General features: G+C 32.9%; 2 protein-coding genes across 2 annotated transcripts in view; both read left to right on the top strand.

Moving 5' to 3' along the window:
• The first annotated feature begins 3231 nt into the window (after positions 1 to 3231).
• On the top strand, positions 3232 to 6229 carry LOC106306642 (calcium-dependent protein kinase 13-like). The gene is made up of 7 exons (XM_013743323.1): positions 3232 to 4209; positions 4318 to 4461; positions 4630 to 4782; positions 4880 to 4995; positions 5093 to 5260; positions 5351 to 5581; positions 5727 to 6229. The coding sequence occupies exons 1-7, from the start codon at positions 3585 to 3587 to the stop codon at positions 5898 to 5900; spliced, it is 1611 nt and encodes a 536-aa protein (XP_013598777.1). The 5' UTR covers positions 3232 to 3584; the 3' UTR covers positions 5901 to 6229.
• A 12128-nt stretch (positions 6230 to 18357) lies between these two features.
• The window catches only part of LOC106306491 (vacuolar cation/proton exchanger 3), a 7034-nt gene continuing 5784 nt past the window's right edge, over positions 18358 to 19607 (top strand). Inside the window, exon 1 of the mRNA XM_013743125.1 lies at positions 18358 to 18748. Within this exon, the coding sequence (XP_013598579.1) occupies positions 18464 to 18748 (285 nt within the window). The 5' untranslated portion in view covers positions 18358 to 18463. The remainder of the gene's footprint in view (positions 18749 to 19607) is intronic.

Consider the following 19607-nt stretch of genomic DNA (forward strand, 5'->3'; position numbering starts at 1 on the left):
GTTTTGTGTCACAACCGCAAAAATTTATTTTTCCGCCAAAACCAGAAACTCGTGTTTTTCGTGAAAACCGTAAAATTGAATTTACTGCCAAAACTGCAAAATCGATTTTCCCGCCAATGCGGAAAAATTAAGATTTCCCTCCAAAACCGTAAAATTGAATTTCCCGCCAAAACTGCAAAATTGATTTTCCCGTCAAAACCGTAAAATTGAGTTTTTCCGCCAAACCCGTAAAATTGAGTTTTCCCTCCAAACCCGTAAAATTGAGTTTTCCCTCCAAACCCGTAAAATTGTGTTTTCCCGGCAAAAATTGTGTTTTCAGTCACAACCGCAAAATTTTGTTTTCCCGCCAAAACCAGAAACTCGTTTTTTCTCTTGAAAACCGTAAAATTGAATTTACTGCCAAAACTATAAAATTGAGTTTTCCCGCCAAAACCGCAAAATTTTATTTTCCCGCCAAATCCGCAATATTGTATTTTCCAGCCAAAACCGCAAAACTGTATTTCCTCTAAAACAGAAAATCTTGTTTTTCCACAGAAATGTTAAATATATTTTTCTCACTAACATCACAAAATTATCTTTCCCGCTAAAATAGTAAAATTGTTTCTAAAACCAAAACCATATAATTGTATTTATCAAAAGTCTAAGTATTCTTTTTGTTTTCAGCCCCAAAATAATATTTTAACTTAGTAATCATTTAAACTATAAAATTATTGTTCATGGCTTAACCATTAAAATCATTAACTTAAATGAGTTATGGATTGACCTGACCCAATCCATTTGTCGAATGGATTGGTTAAAACCATAACCCATATAAACTTAAAACCATTTAGATATGGTTTGGTTTGGGTTGGTTTACCTATTTTGACACCCTCGATGTGATAAGCTTTGGTAGCTGTGAATAAATCTCCACATTTTAAAATTTGGTTGGTTATATGGGCCAAATGTGAACGCATCATTGGTGCTTCAGATTTAGTATACAAACGTTTATAGCTCCGAAAACATGTTTGTGATCCACTCCACCCAAATAAGATATGTGAAACTCCATCCAAAGCCACGAGAGTGATCAAACACTTGGATGACCAAGGTATTAACATACAGACTTCTTTTGAAAGACTAAAAGACTACAGCTTTTATGGGAGTCTTGTTCTCTGGTTTGGCACCGGACCAAGTACTTAATGCATTGGAAAATGTGTAATTACTGCAAATAAAAAAATAGTTACTGCCCAGTAACAATAGTTTTTCGTCCCAATCAATACTATTAAAAGAGAAAAAATCCTAAAAAATCTACTTATGCAAAGTTGTTGGACCATTTCATTAACTAATAATATTTTGGTCTTATCTTAAATTTTTACTAATAATATGTTACCTTATATTTCTCTAAAAATAATTTTGTCAATACTTAACAAACTAAATGGTATAACTATATTTGTTTCATCTAATCAATACAATTAAAACAAGATCTTTTTTAGATTTGCCCTTATTCTACTTAGGAATTTTTTTTTGTGTCGTTATGATTTTTTCTAACAATTAAAAATTCTTTAAATATAAAATGGGTAATGCAAATTAGACCACCTACACTATCTTAGACCACCTACTTAAAGCCTTGAACCTAAATTATGTATTCCAATTAATATTTTCGCCACATATTCAATTTATTATTGGTTACCAACCATAACAACACCTTATAATCAAAATCTTGTGTATCATTATAAGGTGACTAAGATATAAATATAGGATAAGAAAAATTCAATTTCATTATAGCTAACAATCCATATATTTATTAAATTTCACTAAAGAAAACACAAGTTATCTACTTTATAATATCAATACTAACTAAATACTCATATCATTTTTAAAATCTCTTTTATATTAGATTATACCAAAAGAACAACTCACACACTTTGAATGAAAATATGTATTTATGGTATTATACAAACAAAATAATGTATAGGCATTCAAACTAAAATTTTAAAATGGCCACCAAATTTAGAATGCTACATGAATAATATAGACCAGTCCATATTATATACTGCCACCAAATTTATCGGTTCCACCGCGGATCCAAACTGGATAGAAAACGTTACTAATATCTTAAATAAAACATTGCTACTATCGGTTCCAAATATATTTGATCTGGTTGGTTATTTCTGGAATTTAGTTCAATTAAGTTTTGTTTTTTTTTTCTATTTGATTCGCGGTTTCGGATAAATTGTGTTTAAATTTATATATTATTTTATATAAGTATTTATTTAATTTCAAAAACAAATCCGCGCTTTTAAGCGCGGGTCAAAATCTAGTTATATGTTAAAAGTATCCCAACCCAACGGCAGTGTAATTTTTATACTGAATTCATTTAATCAAATTCTAAAAATCAAATTCTAAAAATCACATTATTTTTGATCGTTTCTAATAAATTATTTTATTTCTTTTTTTAAAAAATAAAATAACCTTATAATAGAAATGGGTTTTATTCTAATGTTAATTTATTTTAAAATGAAAAATAAAATGATGAACGAAAAATATAAAATTATTCTGTTTATGGAACAAAACCTATTTTTACTCAGTAAAATATATATTAGAATCAGAGATGATCTTAATATAAAGCTACAGTACAGCACTAAATTTGATACACTACTATTAACAATACTAAATATTATTCACTTATTTTTATTTATAAAATATTAGTTAAATAAATATCAATAGCAAGATAAATAGATATATTACGTATATTGAATTGTTTAATATAATTATTTTAATATTATCATATGTTAAAATAGTAAATATTAATTAAAAACAAATATTTGAGTGTTATATAACTTTTGTGCAATATAATTACATAATAAATTTTTATATTAAATATAAAATAATAATGAAATTTCTAATCTAATAATAGAAAAATTAAAATTCATTTTTAGTATAAAATTTAGTTGTTGTAAAAGGAAAATTAAAAATTTAGTGTTAAAATCACAGTAAAATAGTGTGATTTATACACAAAAATAGTGTTATAGATTGACACCTACGATGAATTACTTTCTAAGAATTCGTGGGAAATTTAGTTGTTATGTTTTATTTTATTTAATATTTGTTTGCCAAAGTTGTTATATTTTATTATGTTGAAAAGATAGATCATAGAAAACAAACAAGTAAAGACCATTTATCTATAATCTATCTATCTTTATTTGCAAAAAAAATAAAAAAAGACCATCTATCAAAAAAGAGAAATAAAGCAAAGAGACCACATTATGATTTAGTTTTATAGAAAACATCAAAAAGGAGAGAGTCCTCTCTCTCTCTAGTCTCTACCTACTCATCTTCACCGTAGCCTTTCTTCGATCTATGCTTCTTCTCTCCAGCTATACTCTCCATAGATTCCCACTGTTACGATTCCCTCCAAAGGCTATAATGCGCAACCCTAGATTAGCTAGTTAGAGCTTCCCAGAGATCTCTCTACCTTTCGCTATATCACTTTCTTCTTTTGTATAGCTCAGACGAAAAGCTCGAGACTTTGAGCTAACCCAGACCAAAGCTCGAGGCTTTAAGCTAACCCAGAAGAAAAGCTCGAGGCTTTAAGCTTCCAACAACTCATGGGGAACTGCTGCAGATCCCCCGCCGCCGTGGCGAGAGAAGACGTCAAATCCAACTACTCCGGCAACGATCACCGCCGCAAAGACGCCTCCGGCGGGAAGAAACCGGCGCCGATTCGAGTCCTCGGCGACGTCCCCAAGGAGAACATCGAGGACCGCTACCTGCTCGACAGAGAGCTCGGGCGCGGCGAGTTCGGCGTCACGTACCTCTGCATCGCGAGATCCACGCGCGACCTGCTCGCCTGCAAGTCCATCTCCAAGAGGAAGCTCAGGACCGAGGTGGACGTCGAGGACGTGAAGAGGGAGGTGGCGATTATGCAGCATTTGCCTAAGAGCTCGAGCATCGTCACTCTGAAGGAGGCTTGCGAGGACGACAACGCTGTGCATTTGGTGATGGAGTTGTGTGAAGGCGGCGAGCTTTTCGATAGGATTGTGGCTAGAGGGCACTACACGGAGCGGGCCGCGGCGGGAGTCACGAAGACGATCATGGAGGTTGTGCAGCTTTGCCATAAGCACGGTGTTATTCATAGAGATTTGAAGCCGGAGAATTTCTTGTTTGCTAACAAGAAGGAGAACTCTCCGCTTAAGGCTATTGATTTTGGATTGTCTATCTTCTTCAAGCCAGGTATAGAGCTTTTTGATGTTTCTTGATTGATACCTTAGATGCAACAACTAGGCAAGTTTAATTGTGGCTTGATGCTGTTGTCTTACAAAGCTTACACATATTTGCCAGGTGAGAAGTTCTCGGAGATAGTTGGGAGTCCATATTACATGGCACCTGAGGTGCTAAAGAGGAGCTATGGACCAGAAATAGATATTTGGAGTGCTGGAGTCATTCTTTATATCCTCCTCTGTGGAGTTCCTCCTTTCTGGGCAGGTGCCTTCCTCTCTTCTTTATTCTCCTCTTCCGGTTTGCTTATTGATTCTTGTAATATGCGTCTATGGCATTCTACAGAAAGTTACTATTGGTTATGGATTCTTATGGTACTAGTAAGCTAGGTTATTGTAGTTTCAGCCTTTTTTATTTTCGTTCTATCAACCACAGAGTCGGAACAAGGAGTTGCTCAGGCTATTTTACGAGGGATAATTGATTTTAAGAGGGAACCGTGGCCAAACATTTCAGAGACTGCTAAGAGTCTTGTCAGACAAATGTTAGAGCCTGATCCAAAGCGCCGGCTAACTGCAAAACAAGTGCTTGGTACATAAGAATTTACTATATCTTTGCCTAATCACTTCATTGATCCGGAGATAGTCCAAAAGATATCATATATGCTTATTTATTTCTTATTTTGTAGAGCACCCATGGATTCAGAACGCCAAGAAAGCTCCAAATATCCCTCTTGGAGACGTTGTCAAGTCCAGACTAAAGCAGTTCTCAGTGATGAACAGATTCAAGAGAAAAGCTTTGAGGGTTCGTTAATCAAGAAAACTCTCACTGTTGCTTATTTGCTGCATTGGTCATTTCTTTGATTAAACTTATCTCTTTACTTGCCTTGAATCAAACTTAGGTTATTGCTGAATTTTTATCTACTCAAGAAGTAGAAGACATCAAGGAGATGTTCAACAAGATGGATACTGACAAAGACGGTATTGTTACCATCGAGGAGTTGAAAGCTGGACTTCGCGATTTTGGTACACAGCTAGCTGAATCAGAAGTTCAGATGCTTATTGAAGCGGTGCACATATTCTTTTCCCTTACATCCCCATATGACTGACACCTAACACAATATCCAAATTCACTTAAATTCAGATTTGTATAATAATAGGTGGATACTAAAGGGAAAGGAACACTAGACTATGGAGAGTTTGTTGCAGTCTCTCTCCACCTGCAGAAGGTAGCAAACGATGAGCATCTCCGCAAAGCGTTCTCCTACTTTGACAAGGATGGAAATGGTTACATTCTCCCCCAAGAGCTTTGTGAAGCCTTAAAGGAAGATGGAGGAGATGACTGTGTTGATGTCGCCAATGATATATTCCAAGAAGTTGACACTGACAAGGTAAGCGGTCCCTTAGAGCTATAGTTGGTGTGTAAAGAGTTCACTTATCACTTCGTTAGATAGAACACCTTTAGAGCTATTGTTAGTGTTGTTGAAGATGTTTTTTTTTCTTGTGGTTATGTTTGACATGGATGATTGATATTAGGATGGGAGAATAAGCTACGAAGAGTTTGCGGCAATGATGAAAACAGGAACTGATTGGAGAAAGGCTTCTCGTCATTACTCGAGAGGGAGGTTCAATAGCTTAAGCATCAAGCTAATGAAGGACGGATCATTGAACCTAGGCAATGAAATAATAAATAGCAAACAAAGTGAGTAATAAGCTGCAATAGATTTTGTTAGAGTTTGTCTCTCACGTCACGTCCCTCCACGTCAAGTATTAAGCTAAGTAAAGACAAACAACAGCTTGGGACTCGGAATCAATCTTTTTTTTTTGTAAATCTTTCGTTTTTTTTTACTTTCTATTTTTTGGTGATTTGTGCTATCTGTGTCCCTTATCGGTTTGTGGGATGAGTTGTGTTTGTTGTGGTAGAAAAGGTCGAAGACATGAGAATCAATGTTTGATGTGTAGAAGAGAAAAACATCGACCTTTCTGTAATATTCTTTTGTCCTCCTTAACCTCGTCAGTGTTGTGAATCATTTTAACAACATTCTCATCTATTTGCTGAACACTGGTCAATCAAATTACTCCAGGTACGTTTTGATGACATAAGTTTTATTCATAAGTTACTTAAAAACCCATAATTAAAGCTTGGGATTATGAGTTTAAACTTGTTTTATAACCTAAGAGCGTTAAAGTTGATTTAAACAAACAAGACAAAATAAAATAAAATATTGAGTACAGGATCTCAAGCATTTAATATAAGAGATATCGAGATATCACGAGGCTAATTTCAAACTTAACACGAAAGCTACCTAGTACCTAATTTCCTTGTCTCAGCTCTAGAGCATCAACATCAAGTGACTAACACCAGAAAGCAACCCACCTACAATTATTGGCCTGCAAAGGAATCAATCAACGTCTCACAAAACGATGCAGCTCAAGATCTAGAACAATCCAACCAGATCCATTATGTCTATATGCGCCGTTCTTGATTCGAGATGAATCACATCTTACAGGAACAAAAGTAAGCACATACGGCACTTGCTTTCTTTTTAAAGTTGACACTGACAGTAACATCCTACTCCAGATTTGCAATCATATTCAACAAGATTTGAGGTTTATGATGTTAAAGTTTCCCAGATTTGGGTTTTCACAAACTCGTTAAAAGATGTGATACTTGAAGGACTTCAAATCTTGCAAGAAAAAATTAGATGAATTTTTTTTTTTGGCCAAGAGAAAATTTGAAGATTTATAATGGAAGGTTTATATTTTAATCGTTGACATGATAAGAATCAAATTAAAAATGTTCATTCCTAATATAACATGTGAAATCAGGACCTAAGGGGAGAGTAAAGCATGCATAACTTAGCTATTCTTCTACCATTTTCAACCCCTTCTCTAATTTTCAAACAAAGTTTTAATTTTTGGAGTTTTTCTTACAAAGTTATCTAGTAATTAAAGTATTTTTAAACAATACAAATTTGTTAAAAAATTTAAGTGTTGCTTAAACAAGAAAGCGACATATTGAATCAAGAATATATGCTGTATTTTTAAAAAGCCTACTACTATATTACGAAACAATGGTTAAGCCCAAACATCAAATACATCACCTCAGGGCTGTACGGAGACCCTGTTAAAAAAAAAAACAAGTCCCTTTATAATAATCCGAAATAATTTATGTTTTTCTGACAAAATATTGTTATAATATATAATAAATACACCAATTTAATTTGAGTGGAAGAAATATCTTTTGGTTTTATAATTAAAAACTTATAAAAACACCTTTTCAGAACTATGAATTTTTCAGTTTCTTTTTTTTTTTGATTTTTTTTGTATCCACAATCATTAGTTATAATTTATAAAAAACACTAATCTAACACTAGAACCTGGATAGTGATGATAAAAAAATAGTGGACTCTTGGTTTGATTAAAAAATAAGCAATTTTTCAGTTTCTTTTTTTTTTTGATTTTTTTGTATCCACAATCATTAGTTATAATTTATAAAAAACACTAATCTAACACTAGAACCTGGATAGTGATGATAAAAAAATAGTGGACTCTTGGTTTGATTAAAAAAGAAGCTGGAGACTCCTCAGTTTTCTTTTCGATAGAAGCTTAGACTAGTGTTTTTTCTTTGTGTTTACTATTTTTTTTGTAAAAGTTGCTGAAAATTTATATATTTCTCTATTTATTTACCATCACTAATTAATAATAATTTTCCAAATATAATAAAATTAGAATATTAACTTTCTAATCAAACACCGACAATTATTTTTTACTTTCCAAAATATATAATTGATATAAATATTAATTTCTTCCTGACTTATTGCATTTTTGTTGGTTATGTAAACAAAATCAAATTTGTTATTTATATTTATTGGTTGATAAATACGAAAATTAAATTAAATATAGCTATCTGATTTTTAATAAATATATGACTTTAAATTTATAACTATTACTAAAATAAAAAAAATTATGGGTCCTCTAAAATTTTGGACCCTGTTCAACCGCTCCACTTGCACGTGCTAAAAGACGACCATGCGTCACCTAATTTTATATATATATATATATATATATTGTAAGTAATAGATGAAATATGTGTAGAACCACAAAAACTCCAAAGCTTGAGTTAATCATTCTCAAAGCTCCTATGTCTTCTTCCCAATAAAGCAAGTCAGTATTAGAATCATACAAATCAAAGAAGAAACAGAGTTACAAACTCACAATAAGTACTGATGAACTTTATAAGATATAGACTCAAGTGGGTGGGTACCATGAGAAGCAGACGCCAACACTAGACGACTCAAAGATACATGTGTCGCGTACGAATGGTACTGTACTATACTACTATGTTATTAATATTCCGGAAAGCTCCACAACTCTCTATTCTTTTTGGAATTCCCCCCAGCATCTCGTTTTGGCTCGGTGTGATTTACGTATGGTAACAATCAATGGAAAGTGACATAAATCACACAATTAAAAAATCAAGAAATGACTTAAAGTAGTGTTTTTTTGAACTTAAAAGGATTAAACTCGGGTCTATTAAAGACACAAACCTAACTTCAGGATGGGAGGTGCAACCTACAGATAGATCTTCTCTCGGGTATTCAATTGGACCGTAAGCATGGACCCCATATCCACGTGACCACATGTAGAGCTAGTAATTTTGCACTAGAGGGGAATCGATCTCTGACCTGGACCAACAGGGCAACTCCTCCTCTAATGGAAACCACTAGGCCACCACGATGTGGTTGACTTAAAGTAGTGTTACATGTGAGATATGCTTGAACGACTATTTCTGGATGATATTTACTAGATCTTGGCCGTAGTGAAAATTTCCTAAACAAATTAAGCATTTAGGAGCCGAACCCTACATATATTACTTATTATATTTTGTAACCAATTAATTTCAGTTGCTAGTTTAGTCCAGATTTCTCCTTCCCCATTACCTATTTAAGCCCTTAAACAAAAAAAAATATTTAATAAGTATTTTTTTTGAATAGTGACCAACTATTTATTCGAGTTTGAAATGTCTTTCGGCTACATAAAAACCTATTCGAGTTAACAATTGAAGGCCATAAAAACACAACACGGTATTCTAATTTTGAAGTTTGAAATGGTTGGTGACCATCGTAGTATGAATGATGGCCAATAACTACAAAAAAAACTGGAGTCACGTATGATTTAGACGTTGGAATTATTGGCTATTATAGGCCTGAATTTTTGGTGTCTCGGCTACGAAAATGGATATTCTCTTTTTATTCCATGTTCCTTGTCAAATCGCTAACTAGTACTTTGATCTGAAAAGAACACCAGAACTTAATCGACGCTAGGCGCTCCCTTGCCGATATTTGATTTAATTTTTGTTCAACGTAAATTTATAAATTGCTGATTTTATAAAAAAAAATTCATGTATATTTTTCATGTATTGTAATTTATACATAATATTATATTAATCTTTTTATAACTTGATGCAATTTGATGTAATTGTACTATTCATATATTTACCTATAATTTTTTGTTAATTTATTTTAAAATAAAACAACATATAAAAAAATTAATTTTTTGCATCAGTTTTCTATGATTTATTATGATATTTTGTTTTCTTGAAAATTGAACTCTCAAAATTTTTATATTTGACTACATGCAATTTGGTTAATATTCGTACAATATTAATAATGGTCAATATATGAATATCGATTTGGTTAGATAAGTTTTGTAATTGTAATTAATTAATTTAAATTGATTTTAAATACAGTGACAGAATCTGTAAATAAAAAAAATACAAAAAATGCTTAATTTATTATAAATACATTGGCTAAATGAGTAAATAAAAGAAATTATTAAAAATATTGTTATCTGTGTTTCCAAACAATTTCATTTATACTTTTATACATGTTTTTAAAGAGTACCAAAACATACTTTAATTTTAATAATATAGATTTATTTGTGGTACACATACAAGCTTATAAATATGACTGTTATCAAACACATTACATTGCGTATTTAATATTTATATATGCATGATTAAGGATATATATACACATCCCAATTTGATATAAAATTATTTAATGGAAAATATTCATTTTAGTAGGGTTTCAAAGATATAAATCGATGGGAAACGAGATGCAGTTTATTACTATTATATAATGGCAAGTTATATCACCTCCTCCATCGGAATTTTCAATGAATATTGTCATAAAAAAGGATATTGAAAGAGAAATGGGAGATTCTCTTTTAATCAAAAGACTACAAAAATATCTTAGACATTGTTAAAAACACATGCATATTTTTATTTAGAAATATTAAAATTTAGTATATCAGAAATAATAATAATAATAACATATTGGTCAAAAACTAAAAAAAACTTAAGCAAAACCATGGAAAGATTCTTTATACACGTGCCAGCAGGTTTCCAAATCACATGTTGAAGCACAATGTAATACTATATTTATATAGAGTAGATCCACATATTAAAAATGATAAAGAACACATGTTCAAGCACAATGTACTACATGTCTATAGAGTAGATCCACATTAAAAATGATAAAGAATAGTTTGTTTCTTTTTTTTTAAAGAAATTATAAAGACAGTATGGTGGTATCTCTCGGAACTCGATGTATATTTATATTGGTTTTGAATTCGGTTTCTACCGTTAATTAATGTATCGCTGCTTAATCAGTCTGGTTTTCGATCCAAGTGAAAACCCGTTTATCCTTTAGCATTAGTTGAAAGATATTCAAACTCGAAGAGACTGAGATGGTAAGCTTTCAAACTACTCTACCTAGTAGCATGCTCTCATACCGAAACCGACAAAATAGTTGACATAATTTATCAAAAACTAAAAATCAGAGTAGCATGCTCTCATACCGAAACCGACCAAATAGTTGATAGAATTTATCAAAAACTAGAAATCGTTAAACTTTAGAAATAGACAGTATTCTGACAAACCAGAAATATCGTTCACAGTGATATTTTATATTGGAGTACATAAGATAGACTTCTCCACAAAAACATATAATATAGATTGTTCTACAAAAGATTCTTGAAAATTTCAAATAAAACACATGATCATATCATATCAATATCGAGGTAACAAATAATTCAACTAAGAGCATGCTCAACGCTAGCTCTTAGCGTAACTCTTAACCAAAATAAAAAATAAAAAATAAAAAAAGGCAAAGACGCGCCTCTTAGAGAAGGGAGGGAAGGCCCGCCTCTTGCTCGCCAGATGTCACGGGATGAGAGGATGTTTCGTCGGTTACGCGTTAAACGCGAAAATCTCTCTCTCTCTCTCTCTCTCTCTCTCTCTCTCTGCGAAAGGCGATTTCGACGTCTCTTCCGGTGGCTCGCGTCGGCGACATCTCCTCCGGTGGCTCGCGTCGGCGACATCTCCTCCGGTGGCTTTATTCGGCGACCTCTCTCTCGGTAGTTCTCCCCGAGGCGACAGAGCTCTCTGTCGGTTGATCTTCTAAAATCGAAAGGTAAGCGATTGTTGTGTTCTTGATTATGCATGTCTTAGATTATGCATCTTCTCCTCGAATCTGTCTGATCAGTTGTTTTTCTTTCTATTTTGTTGGTTCTCCTCGAATCTATCTCTCGGTGGGTCTTCTCCTCGAAGCTTTCCCTCCGTGCCTCACCTCAAATCCAAAGGTAAAATAGTTCTTCTGTTCTTTGTTAGTTATGCATCTGATTGATTATTGTATATGTTGTTGTCATCACAATTTCAATATGATTTGTTTGTAAGTTAGTTTAGGTTCGACATGTTCTGTCTCGTGAATCAGAAAGTAATTGACTGATTTTTAATTGTGTGTTTGTGGTAGAAGACGAAGAAAAGCAAAGCAGAGGAGTACATTGGTGGAACAATACATGTAAAAGTCTTCTTGTTTTCAAATGATTGAATTAATTTTTTTTTCTGTGTTTCTGTTGTCAGATTGAAGGATCAAAGTTGATCGACCAAGGGTGATTGAGCAAACCTTAAACGAGCACAGGTTAGTGTTACTTTGTCATATGACGCAGCAACAAAACGGAGGACAAGTGGGCAAAATGAAGATGATGTTTTGAAGGCTGTACATGAAATATTCTTCAACGATTACAAGTTGAAGTTCTCAATGGAGCATGCGTGGAGGGAGCTTAGGAATGATCAGAAATGATGTGGGAGTTATGGAGGCAGTCAATAAAGCTGTGGTTCAAAAAGGAAGAGGGTGGGGGAAGAACAATCTTTTCAGTCATCAGCATCTATGCCTAGTGTCAATGGAGAGCATGAAGCTACGGGTAGGCCTACTGGTGTGAAGGCATCCAAGGCGAAGGCTAAAAGGTCAGTGGGAGAAGGAGGCAAGAATCTGCTAGATTTTCAGCAAATGTGGGAGTTAAAGGCGAAGGACATAGCAGCAAAGGAAAAGCTTAGCCAGACCAAACTGCTTGACAAACTCCTTGCAAAAACAGAGCCACTTAGTGAATTAGAAGTGACGCTTAAGAACAAACTGATTAAGGATATGTTATCAATGTAATCTTTTTAGCTTATGTCAATGTTATCAGTTATGAATCTTGTTTGTTGCGCTTAAGTCTGATGTGTAATATAAGTTAATCTTGCTTTGAAATGAATCTTGTTTCTGTTTGATGTGTTCTTATATGTTTCTGTTTGATGTGTTCTTATACTTTGCTGTTTTTATTTTTTTGCTTTTCAGGGGAGCAAGTTCAGAAATGGAACCAAGAAAACCGATTGTCTGTGGCCTCTCAGCAAGAGGAATCATACCACCTCTCCCACCACAAGATGCAGATGATGATGTTGAGGATATCCCACAAGAAGATACAGTAGAAGAGGTGGAGATATCAGACGAAGAAGAATAAGATATTGTGGAGTTATCAAGGGAAGAATACATGAGCAATATGGGGTATTTGATTAGGGTGGAGGAATCCGAAGATGACATTGAACCTGAGTTCAGAAAGATGCTACAAAGGATGCAGGAGGAAGAGAAGAAGCTCAGAGATGAGAAGTTCAAGGTGTTGAACTCGGGAATCAAGCTAGAAGAAAGACAATCCTCTAAGGGTGATGGTAACAAGAGGAAGAGAAGGCTTTGAGTGTCTCGTCTTGTCTTGTTGTCACGGACAAGGTCAGTGTGTTGTTGTGTCAAGCTGAGTGTCTCATGTCTTGTACTCAAGCTTGTCTGTCACGGATTTGTTGTGTCTTGTACTTTGTATTTTGTAGTCTTGCATCATGTGACTTCTTCTCTTGCTTCATGTGTAATCAGGAATCATTTTGTACTCTTGCATCATGTGACATGTCTGTATTCTCTTGTACTTTTGCATCACAGACATTTGCATCAATTGTCTCTCAATTGATTCTCATGTCTTGTATTCTCTATATATTTCTCATTTGCATCAATTGGCTCTCAAACGAAGCAACAATCACCTATTGTACTCTTCTCTCTCGGTCTTTGTATTCAACCTCTCTCTCTTTCTCAACAATCAAAGTAACTCATTACATCACCTAAACCCTCTTCTCACGAAACCAACCCATATCACCAAATCAAGTCCCCAATTCAACCAATCAATTTTTTTTTCTTACCAAACCAAATCATATTCCCTCTCCTTAACCAAAAAAAAAAATATTCATCTTCTTACCAACCAAGATCAAAGCCAAAATCAACCGATCAATTTTTTTTTTTACCAAACCAAATCCTATTCCCTCTCCTTACCCAAAAAAAAAAAAATTTGGTCACAAATATGTCATCTTCTTCGAATAACACGTTCGAAGAATCACTTGATGATGCATTTGATCAGTATTTTGATGATTATTATGATCAAACCTTTGACGAGTTTACCATTGGTCATCAAGAAAAAAAAAGACGAGCTTATATCGAAAGAAATCGTGAAGAAGGGCATATTCGTTTATGGAATGATTATTTCAGTGAAACTCCAACGTATCCACACAATTTCTTCCGACGATGATTTAGAATGAACAAGCCATTGTTCATGCATTTTGTTGATCGACTCTCCAATGAAGTTGAATTCTTTCGACCTAAGGTAGATGCTCTCGGAAGGCCTAGTTTATCTCCACTTCAGAAGTGTACAGCAGTCATTCGTGGGTTGGCATATGGTACTGCGGCTGATGCTGTTGACGAATACCTCCGACTCGGTGAAACTACTACTCTGTCATGTGTGGAACATTTTGTGGAAGGCATAATATATTTATTCGGCGAGGAGTACATAAGAAGATCAACACCGGCTGATCTCCAACGTCTACTTAATGTTGATGAGTTTCGTAGATTTCTCGGGATGATAGGAAGCATCGATTATATGCATTGAAAGTGGAAAAATTGTCCCACCGCTTGAAAATTCCAATATGCACGTGGTTCAGGAAAACCGACAATCTTTTTGGAGGCTGTTGCTTCGTATGATCTATGGATATGTCATGCGTTTTTGGACCTCCAGGTACCTTAAATGATATAAATGTTCTTGATCGCTCACCTGTTTTTGATGACATAATACAAGGTCGAGCTCCGCAAGTCACTTTCTCTGTCAATGGAAGAGAGTATCATATGGCTTACTATCTCACCGACGGTTTTTATCCGAAATGGGTAACTTTTATCCAATCTATCTAATGCCAGAAGGGCCGAAAGCGGTTTTATTTGCTCAACATCAAGAAGCTGTCTAAAAAGATGTCGAGCGTGCTTTCGGAGTCTTGCAAGCTCGGTTTGCCATTGTTAAAAATCCTGCACTTTTTTGGGACAAAGTCAAAATGGAGAAGATTATGAGAGCATGTATCATACTCCATAACATGATAATACAAGACGAATGAGATGGATACACTCAGTATGATGTTTCAGAGTTCCAACTAGGATAAGACACCGAAGGTTCACATGTGGATCACACGTTTTCTACAGATATGCCAACAAATATCGCCAGTATGATGAGTGCTCGAACTAGAATTCGTGATTGACAAATGCATCAACAGCTGAAAGCTGATTTGGTTGAACATCTATGGCGTAAATTCAGACATCATCAAGACAACAGCCGACCTCGGTTACTTCTTTCAAATTATTATTGTTTATTTTACGAATCTGTGTTGTATTTTTTTTTTATTTACGTTTGTCAAAATAAAAAAATTATGTTTGAAATGTTTTCTTTTAATATGTTTTATTTTATAAAAAATTTCATCTTTTAAAAATTTAAGTTTAATATTTTTTTTTTCAAGAACCCCTAATTAAGAACTTACCATTGGAGCTAAATATATAGGTGTCTCTTAAGTACTAGCTCTTATGCATCATTAATTACTTAAAAATCATTAAAAACCCAAATTTGTCTCTAAGGGTTAATGGTGCTCTAAGGTAACTCATACGTCATATTAGTTGTGCCCCATTTGCCTCCAATTTCCCAACCAAATTAACACAATATCATTTTAACTCAATTTAGATCCGAACTTAGAGCATGTTTATTGAAGGTCTCTTAAGTTGGGGATTCTTAGTGTAATATAAGATATGATCTCTTAGATTTTAACTAAAAATACTAAGAGACGTCTCTTAAATAAGAGATATAAGAGCATGATTACTGGAGGGTTCTTAGCGTAATATAAGAACCCGTATCTTAACTTTTAACTAAAAAAACTAAGAATCGGCTCTTAAAAACTTTTAACTAAAAAAGCTAAGAATCAGCTCTTAAAACTTTTATTTAAGAGCCGGTTCTTAGCTTTTTTAGTTAAAAATTAAGAGACGGATTCTTATATTACGCTAAGAACTGCATCCTAAGAACTCCCAATAATCATGCTCTAAGAGACGTCTCTTAGCTTTTTTAGTTAAAAGCTAAGAAACTGTATCTTATATTACGCTAAGAATCCCAACCTAAGAGACCTGGAATAAACATGCTCTTAAAACTCTTGCATAACTTGTTGGGACTCGCATTAAGAGATTTTTCATTTATAAAAGAATCTTTAATCGTACACAATAATTTTAGAATAACTTTATTATAGAATTGAAATTGTTCAAATGGTTCACTTTGTAATAAAGCTACTTTATAATATAGTAGAATAATATTGTTTTTACTCCAAATATAGAGTAAAAAAAACAACATTACTCTATATTTTTTTGTAACTTAACATTACTCTATCATAGAGTAAGCCTTTGAAATAAATAACTATATTATAGAAATATGGAGAAAATTATTATATACCACTGGAAATGGTCTAATATATCAGACCCATTGTCCACACAACAACGAGATTGTTTCTATTTCCCAAAACATGATATAACAAAGGTGATGTTTTTTGTTTGATATCTTATATATTGACTAAATAAATTAAACAATAAAAATTTGATTTGAACAAAACCAACTAATCAGAAAAAAAAAGAAAAAAAAAACCCAACTAATCACAACTACCTTCAGAGTTTAACATATCCGCTCAACACTCACTCTTAATGCCACTAGAGATACCTAAGATGATAGGTATAATCGGTACTTTCTCTGTTTAAAAATACATGATGTTTTGACTCATTGCATAAAGATTAAGAAATCTATTTTTTTTTCAAAAAGTACAAATATAATTTAAAAATCATTCAAACAGTTAGAAAAATGACTGTAAAATCTAATTGATTACACAGTTTTCAGTAAAGTTAAAAATAATATAAATATATCAAAACTTCAACTATTTTAAAACAACACATCTTTTAAAACATCAACTATTATGAAATAGAAGGAGTATATGATACCGGAAAAAATAGTCTCTTGGAAGGCCGGTCGAGAACCAAAATTGAGAGACATGGAGCGAGATCACACATAAAAATGTACAAAAGCTTTGAAGATATAAGTGTGCATATATTTATTTTTTAAAATGTTGAAAACAACTTTTTGACATGACGTTTTACTTTATTTTACGTAAAGTATCTTTGTTCTTTTAAAAAAAAAATAGCTTATATATTAAAACATAAGTCATAATCTTGATTCATGTGTGATTTTTTTTTTAAAATAGACCTAATAAACCTATTCCTAGAAAATCATGTTACATTTAATATCTAATCTTATCATTTAAATTTTGGGCCTACCAAAAATTTTTATTGGGCTATCAATAATTGGATTTAACAATATATGATCCATTAGATTTAAGATAGTATAAATTAAATATATATAATTTGATGTTATAATACTTACTTCCATATGTTAATTATTTAAATATTTGTTGATGTTAACTTTTAAAATTATAAAGTTTTTTTTTAAATAACAAAAATTATATTATCTAACAATGATTAATATTTACTACTTAAACCAATGAAAACAAATTTTAAACTATATAGCTTATTTTAAAAATTAAACAAAAACTAAATGTTTAATTATTTATTCGATAATATAAATCTATGAAGCGAAAAGTTTAATTTTTAAAAAAATTTCTAAATTTGTGAAAAATTACAATATTTTTGAATATGACAATAAAACAATATTTTACTAATCTTTATATATATAGTTACGATTTTAATAATGAAATAATAATCCGAAAATATTAATATAGAAGAAGATATTAATACTTGTGAAAGTTTAAAACAATCTATTCAATGAAACAAATATACCGTAAACTTATTATGTTTTAAAAATTGATAAACACATATATATATTATAATATATACCAATTTAAAATTGAAAACAAAATATTTATATAAAAATAAATGAAAACAAAATCCGCGCAGTTGCACGGATCGAGATCTAGTAATCTTATATATTAAAACAGAAGTCACAATCTTGATTCATGTGTGATTTTTTTTAAAATAGACCTAATGAACCTATTGCTAGAAAATCATTGATTAAAACAGAAGTCACAATCTTGATTCATGCGGACGCATGGATTAAAATTGAAAACAAAATATTTATATAAAAATAAATGAAAACAAAATACGCGCGGTTGCGCGGATCGAGATCCAGTAATAATACAATTAAAATTGATGATTTTTCGTATCTGTGAGTATCTACATTACTTTCCTAAATAAAACAATCGTACGCCATTTTGCTAGTTACCCTCATCTCGCAGTTGACTCAAAACAAAATTCGCCATCACATAAGTATTTTAACTAATTAATTGTAAATCTACCAAAATATAATAAATTTGATTTTCGTCAATAGAAACCAAAAACCTACCAAAAACTTCACTTATAAAAACAGAAAAGAGGTAATTTCCGGGAAGTTGCGTAAGTGGACCCAACTTAAGCAAAAACAACAACACATACATAGTCGCCACCTATTTATTCAGAACCTGACACAACACACACAGATGTAATGACATTCAAACGTATTAAGCTATGGGAAGTATCGCCGAGCCATGGGGAATCTCGGAGAGCGAAAACGCAAATTACGGGACACCAAAGGGTTTGAGCAGGGAGCTGCGACATGGGAAAACGGCCCACAACATGTCGTCATCGTCGCTAAGGAAGAAGTCAGACCTGCGATTGATTCAGAAGGTTCCATGCAAAAGTCTCCAGAACGTTCTCTCTAATCTCCAAGAAGTCATTCTTGGTACTAAACTCGCTGTCTTGTTTCTCGCGATCCCTCTCGCCGTTATCGCCGATTATTACCACTACGGTCGCGTAAGCTCCTCTTTCATTCCTCTCTGTCAATTTTGGTTAAATTTTCCAGAGAAACTAGGCGATCATTGTTCAGTTTCCAAATGAATTCCTTGAGTTTAAATAATATTTAGTTTAAGCCTTAAGGGAATATATGAATTTTCTCAAACCAGTTTTTATTTAATATCAAATTATTTTACAAACTAATTTTAAATAGTACTATATCTGTGGAAGAGTATTAAATAATTCGTCCAAATCCCGTGAGTGATTTTATGGTTATATAGTAATTAATTTGCTTTTATGGTTCAGAATTTTAGTGTATCATGGCCACGTAATTTATCCGTTACCTTTATTTAGTGCGTTGCGTGAAAAAGATAAAGACAAGTTTATCTATTTATAAAAGGGAAAAATGTTAAACAAATCCTCGGCTTTTTTATTTGGACCATTATAATCCCCAGCTTTCAGAAAGACCTGAAAAACAATAAATTTTTCTTTGACTTTAAAAAACCCATCTAACTTTTCTTTGACTGGATCAAATTAGACCCGACGTTAATTAGACTAACGGAACATGTTAACCCTGTTAATTTGCACAGTTAGCCAATACGACAACGTTTTATCTTAAACTTCAAAATAAGATCTGAAACCCTAATATCATTTTCCCCCAAATCGATTTGGGGATTTTCTTGACACACCAACCCTAAAAATTGCGATTACAACTCAAAATCCTCCAATCTCACACGATTGACTTCCCTTAGCACGAAGATGAGTTCGGATTCGACAGCTGAGAGTTCAACCGTGAACACATACGGTATTCGCGGGTTTCCGGCGAGCTGTGTTTGCGGGACTAAGACAACAATCTACACGTCTGAGACTAACAAGAATC

This window comes from Brassica oleracea, chromosome C7 (assembly GCF_000695525.1).
Source record: "Brassica oleracea var. oleracea cultivar TO1000 chromosome C7, BOL, whole genome shotgun sequence".
In the NCBI taxonomy this organism is placed as follows: Eukaryota; Viridiplantae; Streptophyta; class Magnoliopsida; order Brassicales; family Brassicaceae; genus Brassica; species Brassica oleracea.

Excerpts from the sequence above, each read along its gene's own strand:
- LOC106306642 (XM_013743323.1), top strand. The coding sequence starts at position 3,585 with ATGGGGAACTGCTGCAGATCCCCCGCCGCCGTGGCGAGAGAAGACGTC. Across the intron at positions 4,996-5,092 it reads TCAAGAGAAAAGCTTTGAGG|GTTATTGCTGAATTTTTATC; the intron begins GTTCGTTAATCA and ends AATCAAACTTAG. Across the intron at positions 5,261-5,350 it reads TTCAGATGCTTATTGAAGCG|GTGGATACTAAAGGGAAAGG; the intron begins GTGCACATATTC and ends GTATAATAATAG.